We start from the raw sequence: 24,140 nt of genomic DNA, 5'->3' as shown, positions 1-24,140 counted from the left end.
TCAGTTTCTGCGGAACTAGTGCAAGTTCCTGTAATTGTATATGATAAAAAGTATAGATGAACATATATATTTAAGATGCAGAACGATGTATGCTTACACATAATTAAAAAAAAAAATCTATGTGATGGGCACACACCGCTCAGGTTACTGAGGGTTCTCAGTAATCTAAGTCCCTCCTTTGGGCATGAACTCTGGGATGGCTTCTTCATTTGATAAGGGTTCCTGTAAGTCCAACTGGCAACATTTTAAAAGCGCAATATTATTCAAACAATAAGGAAGGAGAGCTTTCTGAAAGGTCATGACTAATAAAGGAATGTGAAGACTTGAACCAAATAATGAGCTGTCCGGAAGCAGGAAGTTTTGTAATGTTTCTCTGAGAAGTCCAGAGTTTTGTACAACTTGAAGTATTTATACTGTTTTTCATTTTAGATCTCTGTTCAAATCCTAGGTCAAACTTCATGCTTGTCAGATATCTCCCCACTTCACCTTTTTAGTAAAATAAAAGGGCCAGCAAGTCTGAGACTGCCTGGAACACTTTTCATTATATTTTTGGTTTAGGGTGAGTGGGTCTTGCAGTGAATAACTTTCAGTGAAACAGTAAGACTTTTCATATAAGACCGTCAGCAAAACCCTTGCATTTCTCAATACATGATGTGATCAGCCATATTGTTGTTTGGGTGTGCTTATGTAATGCTTTGATTTCTTTAGCACCTGTTAGTTTATATTCAGGTGACTTAACCAGGGTGAAAACGCTGCCTAAGTGCTGTCACAGTGCCATGAGAAGGCAATGGAATTTATCGCCACAATAACAGTTACTTAGTATTTTAACTGTTATCACCAGCAGAATTAAGACGTGTAACCAAATATAGTGGGATATTAAATCTTTTTTTAACACATATCACAGAAATTTTTAAGTCTTCAGAGCCTGCCATTTAAGTTTTGTTTGACTATTAGGACCTTTTTACATTCTTTTAAACCTAAGGAGTGCTTAAAGAAGAGTTTTCAAACTTTATCATGTTGTCTGCCCACCCTGCCCCTTACATTCCTCTTGTCAAAAAAAAAGCTGGCAATATTTTATTTAAAAAGGTGCAACTATAGTTATAATGTTTCCTCTGTTTAAGGGAAAGAAAAGCTAAGTACTTTCTTGGGCATGATGGAAAATATAATAGGCGAAGTGCTCAGAACCAAATAGGTGATTAGCAAATTTGATTTTAGTTGGCTGCTTAGAGAGGTTAACAGAGTGGAGAGAATTAGTGGTGGTTCTCAACGTTAGTTGCCCATTAGAATCACCTGGGGAGCTTTAAAAAAAAAAAAAAGCCGTGTCTTTGCCCCAGTTGAAAGCCAGTTATCTAAGTTAGAGTGTCCCAGGCTTGCATAGCTTGTTTAAAAAGTTCCACAGGTGATTCAAATATGTACCCAGGATTGAAAACCATTATTCCAGAGTATAAGAGGAACTATATGCCACCAGTAAACAGTATGCCTTTCTACGAGGGGAGTTAATTTTTCTGCGATCTCCCTCAGCAACTTCTCTTTCTTTCCTGTTACCTTGGTTCCAGGCTCTGGGTTCAGATCTATCCTCTGCCACTTTTTGGGTAAATTATTTATATCTAAGACTCTTCATTTAAGATGGGGATAGTTATAGTCCCTCACTGTTAAAATTATTAAGGATTAATTGAGAAAATACATGCAAAGAATTCATCACATTGTATGGTAATGTGCTCAATAGATATTAGCCTTTATTATCATTCACACACACAGTGTTCCACTTTGAGAAACATAGGAGTAAAGCACAGTACTAAGCAATCCGAACTGCCGTTTTCAAACCTAATAGTGATTCACTTTAGTCTTGTTTTTCCATTTCTAGACAATTTGTATGAGGTTAAATTATTGTGTGAAATATTTCAGTGAGGATTAATAAGAATCTTTCTGCATTGAAAACCTAATCCTGTTTTGTGGTGCCATATATAAATATAGTAACTAATGCAAAACTTTTTTTACATGACTCTGTCATACATAATTCACAGGCTTACTATGCCAGTAGGAACCCAGTTAACACCTATAAAGGTTTCTGAAATTGGTGTTTATGGGTTGCTATACCTGTTGAGCATATTCAGTTTTTCTTGCCTTTAAGTACAAATGGGGGGACTTCTCTGGCGGTCCAGTGGTTAAGACTTCGCCTTCCAATGCAGGGGGTGTGGGTTCGATCCCTGGTTGGGGAGCTAAGATCCCATATGCCTTGCGGCCAAAAATCCAAAATATAAAATAGAAGCAATATTGTAACAAATTCAATAAAGACTTGAAAAATGGTCCACATCAAAAAAAAAATCTTAAGTATAAATGGGAAGAGCTATTAAAATAGTTATAATAAGACTGGTTAAGCTTATCACTGCAGCTGCCCTACCCCCTACCCATTTATTTAAACTAAGGAACTGTTCAGAGCCCTTTTCCCTTGAAAGGCAATTATAGTGTAATGTATAGAATCATCTGTAATACAGATCAATCTGAAAAGATATAGATCCATCCATATGTGTTTTTCACAGATTTCACTTTTGAGTAGACGCTTATAGTTGAATATTTCTACTCTTTTCTCCCCCTATGATTTACTACATCGTATTATACTATTACTCTCATTTTAGACATCACTATATTCTCATATGATGTAATTTGGCACGTCATTATAGTGACGTGAGAAATTAAGTCACCTTCCATTTTCTACTACACAGGCAGGTCTTGGTTAGTTTTGTGGCATAATCAGATTTTGGGAACATAAGTATTTAAAATGTATAATTTGCCTAAACGAAGCCTGCTTTAATGTAGTTTCTAATAAAATATTTTCATGTTGACCCCAAATCAGGCTTAAACTGTGTACCTCCATTAAGATCAGTATTCTTTCTTGATATTCTTCTAGATGAGTATAATAATTTCCTTCATTTTTGGATTTGCATGTAGCAATATGAAACAGGGTGGCAGCTCCAACAGGAAGAAATCTTGTGCAGAAGCATATTTTGAGGAAAGTGGCATTTGAAGGAAGAGAGGGAAATGATAAGTTCCTGTTATTGCATAATGTTTATGTACATGTAATTTAAAAGGCTTGAACTCCCACTTCAATTAAAAGTAGATTTCCTGTGTGTGTGTGTGTGTGTGTGTGTGTATGTGTGTGTGTGTGTGTGTGTGTGTGTATTATTATGTAATGAAGATGAGGGGAAAAAACTTATTAACTTATTAGGTGGTATTGGCCAAATTTGTTAATATTTTTAAATTATGGTGTTCTTTGCCCCTTAGAATAAATTTGTGTAAAATACAATGATCATTTGTTGAAGAGTTTAATTTTTTACAATGATGATAGTGATGTGTTAATATAAAAATTAGAATTTAAAACTGGTTTTAGGCCAGTTTTTCCTATCTAAACTATCATTATAACTGACATTAGTTCCTGTCTCATTTCATGCCCTCCCATATCAGAATCAAACCTGGAGCTTTCATAGGGCATGTATAATCTTTGACTTCTAAAATAAGCCCAGTCATAGAGCCAACTTATTTTACTGGGGTTTGTTTCTAATTTCACTAAATTATTGTGTCTTCGGGTACTTTCTTCTGAGGTATAATCTTCCTGTCATGTCCACAAATAATTCCTCATCCTTTACCAGTTTTTATCAATGGCTGTGGGACATCATTCTCTTTGTCTTCATCTCAGTTAAGCTGTGAAAATTGAAAGATTTAGAAATGTGACTTGAAAAAATATGGGAACACTTGGGATACAATAGGATCTTTGCATAGGAGACATCACAGGAACACTTTAGTGTATACTGACCTTTCACATGGTAGAGTTAAAAAAAAATTGTCTTGAAATGTATTGGACCAAGACTGCTTCTAGATGCTGTGGTTAGCAACAAGAGACCTGAATATGATTTGCCCAAATAACAGATTCACTTTAGTTTAACAGTTTGTTTTAAACTTTATAACTCCCACCTCCTCTCTTCCACCCGACATAATTCCATTTTTAAAGATTAAATTTTTTGTTTGGAGATTTTTGAAGATCTTATTGATATTTCTGCACAAAACTGGATAGTTCTTTGAGGGCAGGAATTATGCTTCTTGGTTTTTATTTCTCCATTGCTTCATATAGTGTCTGGAATGTTATAGGTCCTGAAATGTTCTCTAAATAAATGAGGTGATTGCATACATCTTTGGATCTTGTTAGAATTGTCAAAGGAATAACTGTTTTTTTTTGTTTTTTCTGTACCTACCAATGAAGGCAAACAATATTTTACAATAGAACTCTTATGAAATCACATTTATAAGATAAGTGGCCAGTCTTATTTCATTGATTTATTTATTGGCCGTGCTGTGCGGCTTGCAGGAGCTTAGTTCCCTGACCAGGGATTGAACCCGTGCCCTCGGCAGTGAAAGCACAGAGTCTTAACCACTGGACCGCCAGGAAATTCTCTGGCTTCTCTTTTTTTTTGTTGTAATGTATATATTCGTTTATTAAAAATCCATGCACAACCATGTTCATTTTTGTAAAAACACATACAAATGAAAAGATGCATGTTAAATACATTTAATTGATTGCCTAAGAGGAGAGGAAGAAAATACGAGCAATGTAAATAGGAATAAAAGGAAATTAATTCCCATGTCATATACCTATCATTTTAAAATAACAATAAAATAAGAATGCCAGGGAATTGAGAAGCCAGGATACCAAAGGCAGAGAAGAATAGGGGTTGATGCCCAAGTCTGGGCTTCTATTTGCTCCACATGATTCACAGGGCAGGCTGATGCCTTTTCTTAAAAAACAAAGTTTGGTGAATGTGAGGAAATTGTCACCTAAAGTAGATATTTTTTTCCCAGAGAATTTTCTTACTCCGTATAATTTGAGAGGAAATTAGTTTGATTTAGAACATAGCATCGAATGTATCTCTGATAATATGAAGGAAAAAAAATGCTAAATGTTTTAACTGGATTAACTGCCAAAAATTCTCAATGGGTAAACTTTCTTGAAGAAATGAGAAATATGGTAGTAAACTGAAGTTTCAAAATTTTACTGTATTTGAAATTCACATGATATTCCAGTCCAAACAGTTCAATGTGGAATTTCTGCCTGCCAACAGATGTGAAATTAACCAGTACTTAAGATTTTATGTGTCTAGCTAAGTGGAATATAGGAACTAAATGGTGGGACGTAAATGATATGAAATTATTTATGATGGTAAATAATCAAATACTAAATATTATTATTCTAAATAACATTACTCTAAATAATAATGTTATATGAGAGCTGCTCTTGAATTCCAACTTGAGTTTATATTCCTAGCAGGTTAAACACCTAGGATATTAGACTAACTATATACTCAGAAGGGAATCTTTTAAGTCTCTCTAGTATCTATGTCTGGCTTAGCTTTCAAATCTGCTATAAAGCTACTTAAGATTTCATTCACGATAAAATTAAGCTTTAAAATATAACAGCAACAGATGCTGTTAGGTATCCTTACTCCAGTATCTTCTGTGTAAGATTTGTTGGTGACTTTTCATAATTTGTTTCAGAATCCACTTGTAAAATCAGATCTTATACCAGTGTTTCCGTGTTCATGCAGTCTAGCTTAATCCCAGTACAATATTTTTTAAACTTGCCTAATCATCAGAATCACTAAGGACATTTTAAAAAATATACATTTCGAGTTCTTACCCAAGACATCCCCAATCAGAATCTTTAGGGGAAGACTAGGAATTTTTATTTTTAATAAGACCTTGGGTGATTCTTATATCAGATGCATTTGGAAAACAATAGATGGTACTGTGGAAAGAGTGTGGTCTTGGATGTCAGGCAGATTGATTTCAGTTCTCAGAAACTTCCTAACTGTAACCATTAACCTTTCTGAACTTTAGTTTTCTCATCTGCAAAAGGGATATCTACCTCAGAGATTAGGTGTGACAGTCAGAAATAATTTATCTGATTACCTGGACCCATAGTAGGCATTCAGCAAATGATTACCATATATTTTGATATTTATCCCTTCATGCATATTTTTTGGTTAATCTTTACTGTTTTCTTGGAAATCAGTCTGAAATGTGACATATGCTTTCCTGCTTTAAAGCAAGATCCTGAGCATAAATCAGAATTATCTGATTGAGTAGGGGAAACATTTAATCAAAAGAAGATACTAACAGATTGGTACACAGTGATGTTCTTCGAGGCTGTTGAGGTATTTTGGAGTTTGAGGATCTTCTCTGAATGGCACTTTCTTTTGAATTTCACATGTGAGAGATTTTACTTTCTGTTTACATTCTTCTTTTCTTTCTAATTGATCAGCTGTAGGTTGGAAATGAGACAACCAACCTTATTAGAGCTATGTGTGAAGTAAGAGAAGTTGGTTCTGAGTGCTAGACTTAGATGCTTGAATTTTAATACTTGGGTTTTAAGATACTTGTTTGCTCAGAGTATTTTTGACTAATCATTATCAACTGTCTTATTGAGGTTTCCTGATAAGTAATTTAACAAGTATTTATTAAATTTTATGCTAAATGTCATGTGAGTCTCTGGGTATATAGTTACGAATGAAACATGCATAGTTCCTCTGCCCTCCTGGAGCTTACAACTAATAGACAAATTATGTCTGAGAAAATTGCTGTGAAGGAGACCATTAGAGTCTCTGATAGAAAATAATGTGATTAGGGAGAACCCCTCTGAGAAGGAAACATTTAGGAAGGGTGAAAGAGTCCTGTGAAGAGCACTGCAAGTCTGGAGAACAGCAAAATAAGTTCAGCTTCCCTGAGGAACTGAAAGGATACTACTGTATTGTGGCTAGAATGTAGGAAACAAAGGAGATAGTGCCTTGAAATGAGATTGGCGAGCTCAGGTAGGGGCCAGAAAGGATTGCAGAGAGATTAGAGTGAAACTAGGAAGAGTAGTTAGGAGCTCTTGGAACAGTAAAGATGAAATGATAGTGGCCTGGTCTAGGGTGATGGACTTTAGATAAAGGAGGTATTTCAGTTCTAACTGTAAACCATCAAATTTAGCAACTTTCCTATGAGGTATGGCAGAACTCGCATTGGCCACTTTTGCCATCTCATTCCCCAATTGTGGTATTTTTTGTTTTGTTTTTGGTTTTTGTTTTGGCTTTGTGGAGGGTGAGGTCAAAGAACTGTGGCTGCCCTTACTGTTGACTGGAGACTGTCTTGATGACATACGTACATTTCCTGTTCTGCTGCCACATGGCAGCTAGTATGCCAAGAGAACAGCATGTGGCAGAAGTGGAGAGGGGCTTTCCCACAAGATCGTGGATTTTGAAGTGAGGACCTTTGTACCCTTTAGCTACAAGATGTGTGATGTTTGACAATGATCTGTTCATTAGGAGGAAAACACTATGCTTTTTACATGTTTACACTTAAAACTGAATTGTCTACATAAGGATTGAAATTTTCTCAAAGATCTGGAAAAATGATTTTCTTCTTCTTCAGCTCTTTTCCATCCTACATCTAGTAAGTGAAGTTTACTTAGGGTAGAGTTGGTTGGACTTTGTGTTAACTTACCTTTGTTCTTTTGATTGATAAGAAGTGAATGTTTATGTGTATCTCTATTTGTCTGTCTGTATGCTTCCTGCAAGAGCACCTTGTTTTATTCTCTTTGATCTTGCATTGTATTGATAATTACAATGGAGTCCTTGATTAGTGCAGTGAAGGAGTTCCTGTGTATCCAGCCTTCTTTCTCTGCCCTTTCTAAACTATTCAATTATAAATGTTACTTGAAATTGATATGTTGGTAGTCTGTACTATAAACCAATTCAACTATATATTATTTCTTAAATGAACATAATTTATTGTATTGCTCATAGTATTTATATAAATATGAAGAATATTCTACAATATATATAAATTAGATATATAAGGTCTTTTTTCCTTGGTCTGGTACAGGTAATGTAAAGTAGTTGAGTTGGATTAGTTGAATCTCTAAATCATCAGACGTTAATACCATGAAGTTTAATCAGTATACATTTACATAACTTTATTGCTTTATATGTAATCGTCTCTTAATACTTGAAAATACCTTAATAATTGAAACTTAGTAAAATTCTAATGCTAGAATATTATAGAACTGTGTATAATTATGAGGTTATGATAGACTGATTGTAATACATGATTTAAATAAATTTTTGATTTCACTAGTTTATGAATGAGATTATACTCTCACAGAGCTGGTTGAACCCAAATGTATAGAATTTGGTCACACAGTTAAAATTTTTAGAGTTATATTATGAGACATATATATGTCTCCAACTCCAGGGGTTCTGTATCTTCTGGGTAAATATAGTACACTTTCAGTTCTATCCTTCCATGAGCCACATTGATATTCAGATGTGTATTAAGGCAGCCAGATGAATTTAAAGCGTGATTTTTATGCTTTGAAATCTGTTAATTTCTTCTATGGTTATGGCTTCATCTCCCAAAATAGCGAAAAAGCTGATTCCATTGAGCTCAGAGTTCAGCATTAGGAAATAAGTGTTGTCTTCACTTGCCATTTGCATAACCCATGTGTTCAGGTTGAATCTGAAATTTCTATTTCATATGTGTTGTCATATCGACAGGAAGATAAAATTCTCTTAGTCTATAGATTTGTACAGGTCAAGTGTCTCAGAGTTCAAAATATCCAAAACTGAATTTATAATCTTCCCCCCAAATCAGCTTCAAGTGCAGCCTTCCCATTTTCAGTTGGTGACAGACCTGGCATCCTATTTGCTTAGACTAAAAAATCTGTGACACATTCTTGATGTCCCCGTTTCTCTTTCACTGCCTCTAATCTGTCAAGAAATCAATCTCTTGGCTCTGTCTTCAAAATATATCCAAACTCTGACCACTTTTTACCATCTGTACTGCTGGTGTGAATTATCATTTTCTCTCTTCTGCCTTGTACTCAATACTTTTCTTCCCCCTGCTCCCACCTTTGCCTCTCAACCTTTACGGTCTCTTTGGTACATCTGCCACAGTGATTCTTTTAAAACATAAGTCAGATCACGTCTCTTTTCTGTATCAAGACTCCCCGAAGCTCCCCATCTTCAGAATTAAAGTTCCTTTTAATGGCCTGTAAGACCCTACCTGATCTGGCCCATTTCTCTGCCTTCTACCATTCTTTCACTTGTTTACCCCAGTCTAGGCACACAAGCCTCCTTTCCATTCCCCGAGTTATTCTAGGCACACTTCTGGTTAGGGCTTTGCACTGGCTGGTTCCACTTTCTGGAATATTCCCCTCCAGATACCCAAATGGCTAACTCCTTCACCTTCAGATCTTTCACAATTATCTTAATGCATCCTACCCTACTTTCTACTTAAAATTAAAACTCCTCTACTTCCTCTTACTCTGTGCTTTCTCTTTTTTCATAGTGCTTCCTCTGTCAGAACGTGAGGTGAGCCAGGCTTGGTAGAGTACAAACTTTAGACAACTTTCTCTTGCAAAGAGGAAAACTCTCAAACTTTTTTGACAAGAATAAATGTTTAAAACTTTCTTGCTTTTTTACAGCAGCTGTTCCACCTATAAAATGTGAACCCGGAAAATATTGCCTTTTTTTTTTTTTTTCTTAAAAACTTTGAGACTGCATTTGACTTTTGGGCCATAAATGACCCTGAGAAGCATGTTGTCTTACCCGAGGCAAATAAAACCAAAAGGTAGATTTGCTTTGTTGAGATAATATACCTAGTTCATACCTGAACCAGGGTTAGAATTCAGGCATTCTGTCTCTCCATTGTGTTGCTCTTATATTTTCACCACAGTAACTTCTTTGTGCTTTCAAACTTTGTCTCACCTGCCTGGATTCCTGGCCTCATGCTTGTCCATGATGGCTACAACTGTTTAATTTTGCCTGGCTTTCCTGAACCCAGCACCTCTCTATGTACCCTGTTTCCTCCACATTACTCCTGACCTTGACGAGGTTGGCAGAAAGTTGGAATATCTTTGACAGTTAACAGTAGCCAGTTTTATCATCGGCTATTCTATTTGCTAAGCTATTTGAAGAGGATATTTGTGAAGTCATCGAGATCTGGACATTCTCTAATTTAGCATTATCTATAGTGGACATTAAATGATAATATTGTCAACTTTATTAGAAGGATGATAACCATAATAAAAAGTAAGCATACATTTACATTGTTTTATAATAATGAAAGCAGTTAAACATACAGAGTTTATACTGTGCACTGTTGGTGCTTTATGTATATGAACTCATTTAATGAGTTAGGGGTGATTATTATCCCTGGTATATAAATAGGGAAACTGAGGCTCAGAAAAGGTAAACTTGATCAAAGTGACACATCTAGAAAAGGCAGTATCAAGATTTCTATCAAGGCAGTCTGGCTCCAGGGTATTGTTTACTTAATTGCTTTTATTTTATTGAACCAGAGCAACAAACTTAAGCATTCTCTATATTATTCATCAACAGAAACACTTATAACAAAATCCTATACATTTTGGGATTTTAGATACAAATGTGAAAAGCTCAAAAACAGATTTTTTCCCCTAGATCCGTATGAGAATTTTAACATTTGTTATGTGTTAGTTTTATAATTTCTGTTTGATGGAAAAAGTTTTTTCCCTCCAATTCTCAAATATTTTCTCAATTTAGAGTTTCCAGTTCAAGGAGATAAACATTTTCTATGCTTACAGAGAAAGTTATTAGAGGCATTGTCCTGTAGTAGAAATTGCCCCGGGCTTGGGTTCAGGAAAATAAGGCTCTAGCCTAGATCCTACATATTAATTAGCTATGAGACCCAAGCTGTTTGCCTTTTATGCATCAATTTCTTCATCTGTAAAATTAAATGTTTGGACTAAATGATAGTTGTGGTCCTTTCTAGCTCTCAGATTCTGAGATTCTGTTGTAGAATTAGGAATTATTTTTTTCTATTTAATTTTAAAATTCTTTACAGTATACTTAATATGTATTTAAATATACTTTAAAAATCCTTAAAATATACTCTAAAATATACTTTAAAACTAGTAGAATTATCTTGAAATCTAGACATGTCAATTGCACATATATTTCCTTAGGCTGAGTTAAAAGTAAAAACAAAACTCCTTTAATCATCTACTTTTTCTTCAGGTTTAATGCTTTTTCTAATTATAATGAAAAACATAAAGATTATTAAAAATTGGAAAGTAGTACTTCCCAGTGAAGCAGAAAATAAACCATCTATAATCACCAAGAGGAAAAGATCATTTAATATTTTGGTGTGTTTGTTCCTAGTCCTTATTAAAATATTTTGTTTAGTTTAAAATACTAATATATGTAATTATTGAAAATTTGGAAAACATGAAATTATGAAAATGAAATGTCACCCATAATATTTTTGCCTAGGGTTAGCCACTATTAATATTTTGATGGATAAACTTTTTCTGTTTTTCTATGTATATATAAATATTTTTATTAAAAATTGAGACCATACTTATAAAGTATTTTGTACTCTGCATTTTTCATTTAACATATTGGGAACATTTGCCAATTTATTACAGGTTCTTACATAGTCTGAAACATTAGGCTCTGTTAGATTTCAAAGAACAGAACCACCCAGGGGGCCTTAAGCAGTGCACGTTTTTTGTAAGAATGCATGGAGACTAAAGAAGACCGGAAACTTTGCCATTGTATAGCCAGACTTCAAGGAGACTGGAATATTATTATTTTGGATAATTGAGTGCAGCTCTGGTGATGAAGTTATTCTGTCATTTTTCTCAGCAGCAAGTGTCCTTTGGTCTAGTGGTCTGTCACAGCGACTTACCTTCTTTCAGTTCTAGCTTCTGCTGTTGCAGTTGTGAACTGGCAGATTCCTTTTTGCCTCTGTCTCATAGTTTCTGCTTACTGTTGGCTTCAGCTTATTCTTTTTTTTAAAAATTCTTTTTAACCTCTACTTACATGACTTTACTGTATCTCTGCTTCCGCTTAAGCTTCATGTTACCAGTCTCTTATTCAGATACCTCAAGAAAGAGGATCAGATTGAGTTAGTTAATGTTGTCCAAGTTGGGTAGGCCCTGCCATCCCATATGCTGCTAGCCAGCCCAGGAATTAGCTGTTCTTAAAGCAGATGCCTGTTTGTGGTCTAATTCACCAGAGCTTAGGGAGCTCCTAGTCAGGCACGCAGAGTAACAGGCTACTCTCTAGTGTACATGGTTTTGAGCTGTGTAGTATCTTTCAAATTGGTATATCATAATTAATTTCATACAGTTTTAGTCTTTCAATTGTTTTAAAACCTTCACTGGTAAAAATAGCACTGCAACTCAGAAACAAGGAAAATAAACATAGCACAAAACAAAGTTGAAGAAATCAGGTTCTTGTACTTCTGTATTTAAAAGACAAAATTCAAAATAACAATGCATTAGTGAATTCTAAGAGACATTAATATGAGGAGATACAAGGAACACAGAAAAATTAAAAATCGAAGTTAAAAAGAAGGTCTGGGGATTATGTAGACTAGAACTATAGAAAAGGTTGAAATGCATTCAGGAAAGCTATTGATTAGTGAACCCCAAACTTGTTTACTTATGATAACATACCTAGTTAATGCCAAATAAAAGATTCAAGTAGAAAAAAAATTATATTGATGTTATCGTATATTATAAAATGTGTTTGCGTAGCAATTACTGTACATCTGCTGAAAAACAGATCCTATTTTAAGAAACAACAAATGAAACAAAATGTCTTTAATACTCCCTCACCAAAATAGCACTGCAGAATACTTGATTATTCGTGAACATATCTGTGCCACTGTAATTATTTTCTTCTAATACATTTCTAGAAGTAGAATTATTAGGTCAAAAGGTATGAACTTTTTTTAAGACTCTTTTTACATACTATCAAATTGTGCCCTTGAAAGGTCTTTCATTTTGTAAGTTTTTTTCCTTTACATTCTAGATCATATGTTACATGTATGTTTTTGTATTTTCTTTTTATTTAACAGTATATTATATGTACTTTCCATGTTATTAGTTTGCAAACTTCATTTTTAATAGTTGTCTAATATTCTGTTATGCTGAGATACTGTAATTTACTTAACATTCCCATTATTTTATTCTTCTCTATTGTGAATAAAGTTTCAGGGAGCTTGTTTATGCATATATTTTTATTCACATTTCAGATTATTTTTTAGGCAGGATCCCTAAAGGAGAAATTACTGTGCCAAAGGTATAAATATTTTTAATGCCAAATTGATTTCTGGAATGGTTGTAATAATTTATAGTTCCACCGACAGTACATGATATTTTCCATCTTAAGACCTTCTTGCCAACATAAAGTGTTTTTTTTAATTTCATTTATTAGTCTTTGTAGATAACTAAGATGCCACCCGTCTTGAATTATATCTTTTAAAATTATTAAGTGCTACTTCTAGTTTTTTGGGTTAACAGAATGTTAGGTTATTAGGTTTGAAGGGAGTTCAGCTTCCTACCCATTACTCTTCTTTCCAGCATATCGAATTATTATTTTAAGAAATTTGACCTTTCCATTACTGTCCAGGGCCAACTGTACTTTGACTTAGAATAAACTAAATTATTATTATTATATTTTAAAACTTTAAACTTGAAGGAACATAATGGATAAAAGGAGTAATTTATAATGCTGTCCAGTTAAACTGAAACATACCTCTCATTTTCATTGCTAACAAACCCCATCTCCCGCCAAACTTAAAAAAACAAAACCAGCACCACCAGCCCCCAAACTGGAACTAAGGTAGTATCAAAATTAAGTAACTTAATGTCACATCAAAACCATCAAAGATGATATTTTGTAGTTATATTAACAAACATGAAGTGTGTGGCTTTTCTTATCCATTTAATAAAAAAGGATGGTTTTGTTAAAACTTTATCTGACAGTATTGTTTGGTTGGCACAGCAAAGGAGGTATTTGCTGTAGCCGATAACAAGTAAAAGACTTGCCACTCTGGTACTCAAGCTCTTTGCTAGGAGAAAGCATGCTATATGAAGTGGGACTCACTGAAGAGAGTGTTTTCAGCTGTTCTGTTGAGAGCAGTCTCATCTGTAAAGAAATGTGAATTAAACCCTGGATTGTAGTGGTTTGAATAATGAATGGGAGGTGAGATAAAGAGGTGAATGTGGAAGACTCTTTCAAGACACCGGATGAGGAAGGAGAAGAGATGGATGCCATCATACCTTGAGAGAGAAGAAAATAGGGGTTCAGATCTCAGGCTGGGTAGACTTATGCAGGATTGTAAGCTATGTGTAAGGAGCCAGAGAGAGGGAGAAACGAGTGGATTGCAGAGGAGACTGAAGGAGATGCAACCAGGAGCAAATGATTAGTTTGCCTCCATTGAGAAAGATGGTAAAGATACTGAAAACATAGGTAAATCTAAAAATGAAAGGGAGAGAAGGCATAGCAGTTTATGTTCTTGATCTTTTTTCCTCTGGTTGGAGGAACCATGGTTATCTGCAAAAAAGTGGGTTGGGAGGAAAAGGCTGAGCACATAGAGGAGCAATTGTGAAGTATGGAAAAGGGAGTTGATTAGGAATGAATTGCTATAGCATTAATCTAACTGAAGTTAGAAATAATTTGTATGATTTTTTTCTATTGTAGCTCCAGGCAGTGGGAATTGAGGTGAAGAAAGTAAACATTTCAATTAAATTGGATGGACAAGGGACACTCTAGAGGTGCAGAAAATAAAGGGTTTTGTTGGAGTATGGTTAAAGGATTGATTGTGTAGTTCTGGCAGATAAAGGAGGAAGTGGAGTCATAGGGAGCAGATTTGGAGTAGAAAAGCAAGGAGGAGTGGTAAGGAGTAGGTTACAACCAGAGACAAAAAAGCAAATTTGATAAGGGTGGGAGAAATGAAATGATTGATGGTAGTGGTAAGAGGAGAAATTTACAGTTCAGAATTTCAGAGGTGATACAGTTCCAGATGATGGTGTGGGTTGCTGAATTAAATAGAGGTGAATTTCCTCAGAGTAGATGAGGTCAGTTAATCATTTAGGTTTTGGTGCTGAGTACTGAATTATTTGGGATGAAGACAAGAGTTCTTGTAGAAAGAAAAAACTGTGATGTGAATGTCTGTGTCATTAGAGAGTGTGAAGTTGTGCCAAAAAGAGCACAGCAGACTTGAGACTGCTATCCTTAAAAAGCCTTGCTTGCTGTGTCAGCTTTTGGTTGGTTGTCTGAGAACTTGGACTTTGGAAGCATTCCCAGTATGCCCAGAATTGATAAGAATGGCTCACTGTGCCTAAACTGTTTGTACAAACAGTATGGTGTATACTGAACACCTGCTTTCCTTCTGGGAGTCTGGAATTTTGGTACATGCTAAGTAGAGGGGGCCTACGTGACTAGTCCATGGTAAAAGCTTTGGCACTGACTCTCTAATGACCTTTCCTGGTAGACAACATTATACACATGTTGTGAAAACTAGTTGCAGGAGGAATTAAGCACATCCTGTGTTCTTCACGGAGAAGAGACTCTTGCACGCTTGCTTCTGGTTTCCTCTGGATTTCACCCCATATGCCTTATCCCATTGCTGATTTTGCTTTGTATCCTTTTGCTGTAGTAAATCTAGCTGTGAGTATAGATTTATACTCACAGGACTGTATGCTGAGTCCTGTGAGTCCTCCTAGTGAATCATCAAACCTGAGGGTGGCCTTGGGGACCCCCAACACAGAGGGAGCGACCTGGAAGGCTGAAAATGACGGTTGGGCTTGGAACATGTGGAAATCATGTGTATCAGAGGAAGAGAGAGCAGTGGTGTGGAATTTTGCAATGAGGAGGTAGTGGAATGTAGACATTTCTTCTTGCTTGGAAATTATTTAGCAAATATTTCATGAATATTTATCAGGCATTGGACCAGACATTTAGGATATAAAGATTATTAAGATATCGTGCCTACCTATAACCAACTCATTGACTATCAGAGTAGGGAGTTAGGCTTATGACATAATTATAATGAGATATGATAAGGACTGTGCAAGAGAGAATATAGTCAAGTATTATGAGGACATGGAAGATGGAGTCTGGAAGATGAACTCCAGGGAATGAGCTATAGTTGAGAATTTCTAAGGAAAGAGTGTCATTTCAACAGGATTTTTGGTTAAAGAGAAGATATAAATAGGTATCCAAGTAGCAGATCAATAGATCAGGGGTTCCAAAGTTAAATATTAAAAGAGGTTTGGAAGGGGAAGAATCTATCAGGAAAGGGAAGTTCTGAATTAGATGAAGATGAGAGTGCAGGGTAACAGATGAGTTTACTCTTTGAATTTTGGCTATAGATTTAGGAACGAGGCGACAGTGAAATGGAAGTAAGTGAGTAAAACAAGCCTATTTCAAGATTCCATTTAGATTTAGGTGTAAAGTTGCAGTCCCTTTGCCGAGCTTTACCAGGTGTAAGAGCTTTGAAAATTACCTCAATTTATATAAAAGTAAAAATTGGGGGAATTCCCTGGCGGTCCAGTGGTTAGCACTCTGCACTTTCACTGCTGAGGGCCCAGGTTCAGTCCCCGGTCGGCAAACTATGATCCCGCAAAAAAAAAAAAAAAAAAAGTAAAAATTGGCCTCTTACCTGCTTGCTTCCTTTCTTTTTCTTGTTTTTTTTTTTTTTTTTTTTTTTGCCGCACTGTGCGGCATGCGGGATCCTAATTCCCTGACCAAGGATTGAACCCGTGCCCCCTGCATTGGGAGCGCGGAGTCTTAACCACTGGACTGCCAGGGAAGTCCCATGCTTGCTTTCTTAAAAAAATTTTTTTAAAGCTATATAAGCCTTCTGTTGTAGGACTTTGTGATCATAAAATGTTACATAGAAGGTGCTCAATAGTTTGATTTGAATGAATTTCTCTTTTTCTCCAAGTACTAGTAGACTTGTAAACTTGTAATAGGTAAAATAGGTTGTTTAATGTGTTTTATCTTCTTGTCATATATGTCATTCTTCGAAAATAGTTTACATCGTTTATCACTTCTAAAGCCGTATTTTAAGAGTGATTAAGGACAAGGTCTTTCATAGGGATAGATGTAGATGTAGCACATGTCTACATTTTTCAGGCATCTAATGGACTGACAGTTAATAGGTATTGAATGGTAAATAAGACAGTTGTTGGTAGCACTTTGCCAACCCTCACTTTCTTCTTCATTTCTTCTCTCCCTCTTTCCTTCTACTTCCCCTTTCCAACTTTTCCCTGTATTTTTCCTTCTCCTGCTTTTATTGCTTATGCATATCAAGGACACCTATTAAAATCCACAGCCATTGCCTATCTCCATTAGTAACATTCAAAGCTAGGAAAAAAAGTCATCTATTTTTTAAAAAATTTATTTTATTGAAGTATAGTTGATTTACAATGTTTTGTTAATTTCTGCTATACAGCAAAGAGATTCAGTTATACATATATATACATTCTTCTTCATATTTTTTCCATTGTGGTTTATCACAGGATATTGAATATAATTCCCTTTGCTATACAGTAGGACCTTGTTGTTTATCCATTCTATATATTAAAATAATATGCTTTGAAGTTAGTTTTAAGGTATAGGTGGTAGCTCAAGCTAACCTTTTTTGTTTTGTTTTGTTGGTTATCATTCAGCCTCTTATTTATTTTTTTTAAGTAAAGCAAGACTATCACTTCAAGTAAAACAGCTGATAGCATTTGTTGTCAATAATTCCAGCTTTCAGATGAAAATTGGAATTTGGGAAAACTTACATCTGCCTCTGTGAGCTTGACAGCTTCTCAATACTTAGGATGAGATCAGTGGTCATGTTAATGAATGTAATGATTCTGATATCACACAATGAAGTGTGTCAACATTTGGAAATCTGCATAACTCAATCTACCAGTATTTTCCAAGGGACAAATATATGAAGTTATAAAATCAGGTATGGGTAAGAAAAAAAAAATCCATTTAAAATGCAAGATATACAATGGATTTTAATTGAACAGAGTATTCAAAGTTCATTGATAAAGCTTGTTTCCTCCTTACAAGAAATCCTTAATAAGGTAGCACTTACAAGTTTTGTTATAGTATCAAAGAATATATACAATTTTCCAACTACATATCTGGTGAAACTCAATTTTCTTTATAAACATTAATCAAAAGAGCATATCACTACAGATTGAATGCAGAAAGAGATGTGAGAATTCAGTGTCTTCCATTGTGTGACATTAAAGAGATGTGAGAAAATCTCACTAAAGTTTTTTGTTTTGAAAAATATTTCTCATAAAAACATTATTTTTGTTAGCGTAAAAATGAGCATTTTGGGCTCATTTATGAATAAAAATTTTAAGTGTTTTGGATGTCTCAGTTCTAATGTATAATCTGAAATAGTGATAAATCTAAATCACATAAGCTTAAGCTCACTGAGGTCCTCAAGGATTTAAGAGACCAAAGAAGTCCAGACACCAAATGTTTGAACACCCCTTGTTCACCCAAATGTTTGAATATAGTAGAGTACTATATTCCAAATGGAAATGAGGAAAGGATGCCTGGGTATCATGGCTCAATCTGCCTATAATCATGAAGTACTTGATTTGAATATTAAATGTCTTTAAACATTTTTTTTTTTTTTTTTTGCGGGGCCTCTCACTGCTGTGGCCTCTCCCGTTGCGGAGCACAGGCTCCGGACGCGCAGACTCAGCGGCCATGGCTCACGGGCCCAGCCGCTCCGCGGCACATGGGATCTTCCCGGACTGGGGCACGAACCCATGTCCCCTGCATCGGCAGACGGACTCTCAACCACTGCGCCACCAGGGAAGCCCCAGTCTTTAAACATTTTTAAAGCGAAAGCAGATTGCAGTTGGGGTTCACTCCTGTGGCCTGGGGAGACTCCAAGGCCTTCAACAGCAGCATCTTCTTGCCCCTCTTTACAGGTATTCTTGTTAAGCAGGTGGGAAAGAAAAGTGAGGGGAAATGGGGCTTCCTTGGTGGCGCAGTGGTTAAGAATCCACCTGCCAATGCAGGGGACACAGGTTTGAGCCCTGGTCCGGGAAGAGCCCATGTGCCGTGGAGCAGCTGAGCCCGTGCGCCACAACTACTGAGGCTGTGCTCTAGAGCCCGCGAGCCACAAGTACTGAAGCCCGCACACCTAGAGCCCATGCTCCGCAACAAGAGAAGCCACTGCAGTGAGACGCCCTCGCACCGCAACAAAGAGTATCCCCCGCTCGCCGCAACTCAAGAAAGCCCCCGCACAGCAACGAAGACCCAATGCAGCCATAAATAAATAAAGGAAGGAAGAAAGGAGGGAAGAAGGGAAGGCTGGTGGCAAAGCTAAGCACTCCCATCTATTGTGAACCATGTCATTCTTTTGGGGGTGAGATGAAGAAAGAGAAAGGATTACTGTCTGTTGTTAAGACACAACAAAATTATGACTGAAGAGGACAGTGCCTAAAGAATGTCCTTGGAACTGCTAGTTCTTACTCAGAAGAATAACTACTAGCCTGACTTACAAGGAGCCCTGGCTTGCAGGAACAGCAGGGCAATTAGCTGGTAGTGCTCCCTGGGCAAAGCATCAACACTCAGCCTTATTATAAGGAAGTATCCAGGCTTGGAAGAGAAAGGAAATTAAGGTTTATACTCATACTGGATTGCTCCCTCTAAATTAGCATATTACTGGCAAATATAGGTATTTGATAAAATAATCTGTTCCAAATATTTAATGGCTGAAGGTGGAAGAGGAAGATACTTATCTTTAGGAGACTTGGAGGTATCTGGTTGTTGCTTTTCTAAAAAAATTTGAGGACCGGTTGGAAGGAGATGGTTAATTGCAATAATAAACATGGTTGAAATGAAACCTGTTGCTTGAAGGAGAAGATCTTCAGACCAAGGGAGATAACACAAGAGATGGAAGTGTATAATCTAGAAGGTCCAGTATTCTATAAACATTTGTTGAATGGTATCTCCTCTAAGGCAAATAGATGAAAAGGGAGTCCATTATCTAGAGACCTCATAAAACTGTCAGCGAGTACTGCATACCTCTTCCTCATGCTAGGGCCTTTACAGTTGTAGGTGAGTTATCTGTAGGGGCATTTTCAAGTAGAACCACATTGCTCTGAGGCCCCCACAGAAAAAACAGGTTTAGCTCAGAGTCTTAGAAAGAGAATATCACCAATGCCAGAATTATAGTAAACACTAATGGTTGCCAATTTACGTTTAGGGTCAAAACTTTTTTCATAAATAGTATTCATTGTTTACAAAGACATATTGATGTTATTTCAGTGCTGCTATTAAGTAATTTTTGAAAGTACTTTAAGATGATGACAGAATGGTCTCAGATGCCACCATCTACATGTTGTAAGGAAGTCTAGATCATGATGCAAACGACAACCTGACCCACAGAAGTGTTGTGATTGACTTGCACAGTATTATAAAGGTGGGAAATTTTGCAGAGAAATCTGGTTTTCCATCTCCTCTTAGAAGAAGAAAAATACAACCTGTCAAAGGTGGGCCTGCATTCTAGTGTGACAGTAATCAGCTGGATCTGACTCATTACATTCACACACACACAAATTGTATACCTCTGCTTGGCTGGTCTCCACCACTCCTTATTGACTGCACACAGCCTACCTTATTTGATTTCTCTCTCTAGCTCCACTGATGGTTGAGTTAGAAACCCTTGACCTGGCCAGCTGTTTCATACAGAATATCTTAGGGGATCCCTCTTACCAGTGCCAGCTACCCAAGATGCAGTATTGTGTATTCAAGTGTTGCTAAGAGAGTGAATTTTAAGCATTTTCTTCACAGGAAAAAAAAAATATAACAGTGAGGTGATGGATGTGAACTAAACTTACTGTGGTAATCATTTCACAATGCATGCATGTATCGGATCATTAGGTTGTACACCTTAAATTAATGCAGTGTTAAATGTCAAGTATATCTCAATAAAACCGGAAAAAAAATTTGGCTCCAGGGTCCACTAAAAGTCATATGTAAGCATCTCAATTTTATTTCCAGGGTGCAGTCTGCTATTACCAATGTTGTCTATGAATGTTTTATTCTTTCCCACTAACTTATGCAAAGAAATAGTCAAGTGCCCAGTCAATCCTCATGATCTTTAAAGACACTTAAAAGCTTAAAGATGTTAAAATGCACTACCTTGGTTTCATTTCTTTGGGGGTATGTGTAGCAAATGTCTTGGTATTTGAAAGTTGTAGTAGCTGTTTTGTTCCAGGTGTTTTTGACATTCTGTAGCTGTAATAGCAGTGTAGATATGCTGATCTCAGAAAATGTAATTTGCGTTCTTAGACATGTTATCCCTTTTTTGAGAGTTAACAAAATGCTCTTGACCTAAAGAGTAATTAATAGCAGAGATTTTAGCTTCCTGTTACTTAATTGGAAGAATCTTAGTAATTTTGACAGAATTGGACAGTTGTGTTGTTTTCCACAGTACTATTTGGCTCACAAAGATAGCTCCAAAGAAGTCATGTCTTTGTATATTCTCAGCCTCTTGTATAAAAGTTTTGATTCAGCTGCTAAAATTGCTTGTTACATTTCATAAATTGCTGATGACAGTGTGTCTCAAACTTCCATTGTTATTCTGTGTATAAAGTTGCACTCTATTTACTTGACATTTGATTAAGTTAAATGGTGTATTTGTTGCAACAATGACATGTAATAACATATTTTTCTTTTTTTAAAAAATAGATTTGGACTGAGCAACAAATTTGAATCAGAATTCCCTTCTTCATTAACTGGAAAAGTGAGTGTCAATTATTTAGGTATTATTTGTATGCCTCAAAACTAAAGTCTTTTCCTAACAAATTAGAAAAATTTATGCTAATGAGACATGTTTATTGACATTAATACTGCAGTGTTGTTATTTCTTAAAATTTTTCTTTAGGTAGCTCCTGAAGAATTTAAAGCCAGCATCAACAGAGTTAACAGTTGTCTTAAGAAGAACCTTCCTGTTAATGTACGTTGGCTACTTTGTGGCTGCCTTTGTTGCTGCTGCACACTAGGCTGCAGTATGTGGCCAGTTATTTGCCTCAGTAAAAGAGTAAGTTGAATTATATATTTTAATTTAAATATAGAAGTTGACAAGCCAAATCTTGCATTTACCTAGTTTTTATTTTTTTTATTGAATGCGTCACACTATTCTGAATACTATACAGAAATAATTTGATCCAATAGAGGAGTGATTAAGTTATGTCCACATGCTGTTAAATAGCAATCTGAAAATTATAATTTTTATGACATAGGACATTACGTTAGGGTAGAATATAGCGTTCTCTATGTATACATTCATGGTGGTAATTGAAAATTTGGGTTCAGGTCTGCCACTTATCTCTGACCTTCTAGGCATGTTTCCTAACCTATTTATTTATTTGTTTGTTTGTTTATTTATTGCTGCATTGGGTCTTTGTTGCTGTGTGCAGGCTTTCTCTAGTCGTGGTCAGCGGGGGCTACTCTTTGTTGCGAAGCTCGGGCTTCTCATTGTGGTGGCTTTCTCTTGTTGCAGAGCATGGGCTCTAGGCAGGCAGGCTTCAGTAGTTGTGGCACGCGGGCTCTAGAGCGCAGGCTCAGTAGTTGTGGCGCACGGGCTCTAGAGCGCAGGCTCAGTAGTTGTGGCGCACGGGCTTAGTTGCTCTGTGGCATGCGGGATCTTCCTGGACCAGGGCTCGAACCCACGTCCCCTGCATTGGCAGGTGGATTCTTAACCACTGTGCCACCAGGAAAGTCCCTTCCTAACCTCTTTAAACTGTAGTTGACATATTTGTAAAATGGCAATATTTACCTCCCTACTTGAATAGGACTGTTGTAAGGATAAAATAAAATAGTGTTTGTAAAACTTTTAGTTGAATAGCTCAGAGCAAGAGTCTAATATATGTTGATTAATAGCATTATTACTGAAATGTAAGATAGTACCCATGGAAGAAATAAAATGGTAATAGTGCTTATTTTTATTTGGTGAAATTATGGGGAATTCTGTTTTCTTTTTTTATTGAAAGAAAATTTTTTTGTTATTTTACAAGTTTCCTGTGATGAGTACATAATAATCCTGTAATCTGAAAAAATGATCTAAAGTGTAATAATTTTGACTGCTTATAATAAAAAATTTCCAAGATGTGGGTAGAGATAAGGCAAATTAGTATAGATTGAATGTGTTATATTTTTGTTAAAAAGCTTTAAAAAATTGTGTAATTAAATGTATAAAAATGAAATACCATTACATTGAAATTGTATAGTTTTGTGTGGCTACATTTCATTTTGTCATCAAATGATAGGAAATATGGAAAAGCAAATTTTATTTGTCCTTTTTTGTTTTACATAATAAGATATATATTTCTACTGGAAAAATATTTAACTAGTGCATTTTATTAATAGGAAGTAGATATTGCCTTCATAATAAAATTACTATTGTAATATTTACTTTTTTATATTCCAAGAATATCTTTTTTCCCCCCCATAGTTCTCACCAGATCATCTTCCTACCATAGATTAAAAGGAAAAAAAAATATGGTTGTACCTGCATCCACAGTTGAATTTGTAGCTCTTATAGTTTAGAGCCTCTCACTCCCTCCTACTGTTTGGGCATTTCCATTGTTTAAGTGACTGCTATATCTTACTTGGTTGGCCATTTGCTGTTATTTAACCCAAGGAATCAGAGAGTTTTATTACTGTAGAAACCTTTGTGACCTAGTTATTTTTATTTTTTTGAGGTTTTGAGATTCTGTTTTTTACTTTTTAAATGAGTAAACAAGACATTGCAATGTGCACACAGTGTAGGATTTAGAAAACAAAAGTAAACTTCCTACCCTTCTCCATGAATTCTTAGTAAGAAGATCATATTTCAGATGCTTTCATTAAATTCCTTCTTATTTGAGACATAAGGTAGATTGACTTTTTAGGTTATTTCAGTCTGTAGTTTCAGAAAGTACACTTCATTCAACTGTGTATTATTACGTTTAAGGTCTTTCTTGTATTTATATGATTTAATTTTTTATGGACTCTACTGTCCAGTGGGCATAAAAAATTTGACTACTGCTTAAAAAACTGTTCATTTCCCTGTCGAGGGTTTAAACTGTTATATAATTGGAGAGAGGGACTCTTCATGCATTCTCTCTATATAATTGGAGAGAGGGACTCTTCATGCAAGAGTATTAGAGGCCCTGAAAAAAGGGGTGCTTTGTAAGATGGGGGCAGGATGATTTGGAGCAGGGATTTTTAACCTTTTATTTATCATAGACCCCTTTGATA

General features: G+C 35.8%; 1 protein-coding gene across 2 annotated transcripts in view; it reads left to right on the top strand.

Annotated features, from left to right (window-relative positions):
- The window catches only part of CHIC2 (cysteine rich hydrophobic domain 2), a 47,738-nt gene that overhangs the window by 989 nt on the left and 22,609 nt on the right, over positions 1 to 24,140 (top strand). For both annotated transcript variants that reach the window (XM_067736007.1, XM_067736008.1), the window contains exons 2-3: positions 21,588 to 21,642; positions 21,784 to 21,939. In XM_067736007.1, coding sequence (XP_067592108.1) covers positions 21,588 to 21,642; positions 21,784 to 21,939 — 211 coding nt within the window. The remainder of the gene's footprint in view (positions 1 to 21,587; positions 21,643 to 21,783; positions 21,940 to 24,140) is intronic.

The sequence above is a fragment of the Pseudorca crassidens genome, chromosome 4 (genome assembly GCF_039906515.1).
Source record: "Pseudorca crassidens isolate mPseCra1 chromosome 4, mPseCra1.hap1, whole genome shotgun sequence".
Classification (NCBI taxonomy): domain Eukaryota; kingdom Metazoa; phylum Chordata; class Mammalia; order Artiodactyla; family Delphinidae; genus Pseudorca; species Pseudorca crassidens.
This window is presented reverse-complemented; position numbering and strand designations above follow the sequence as displayed.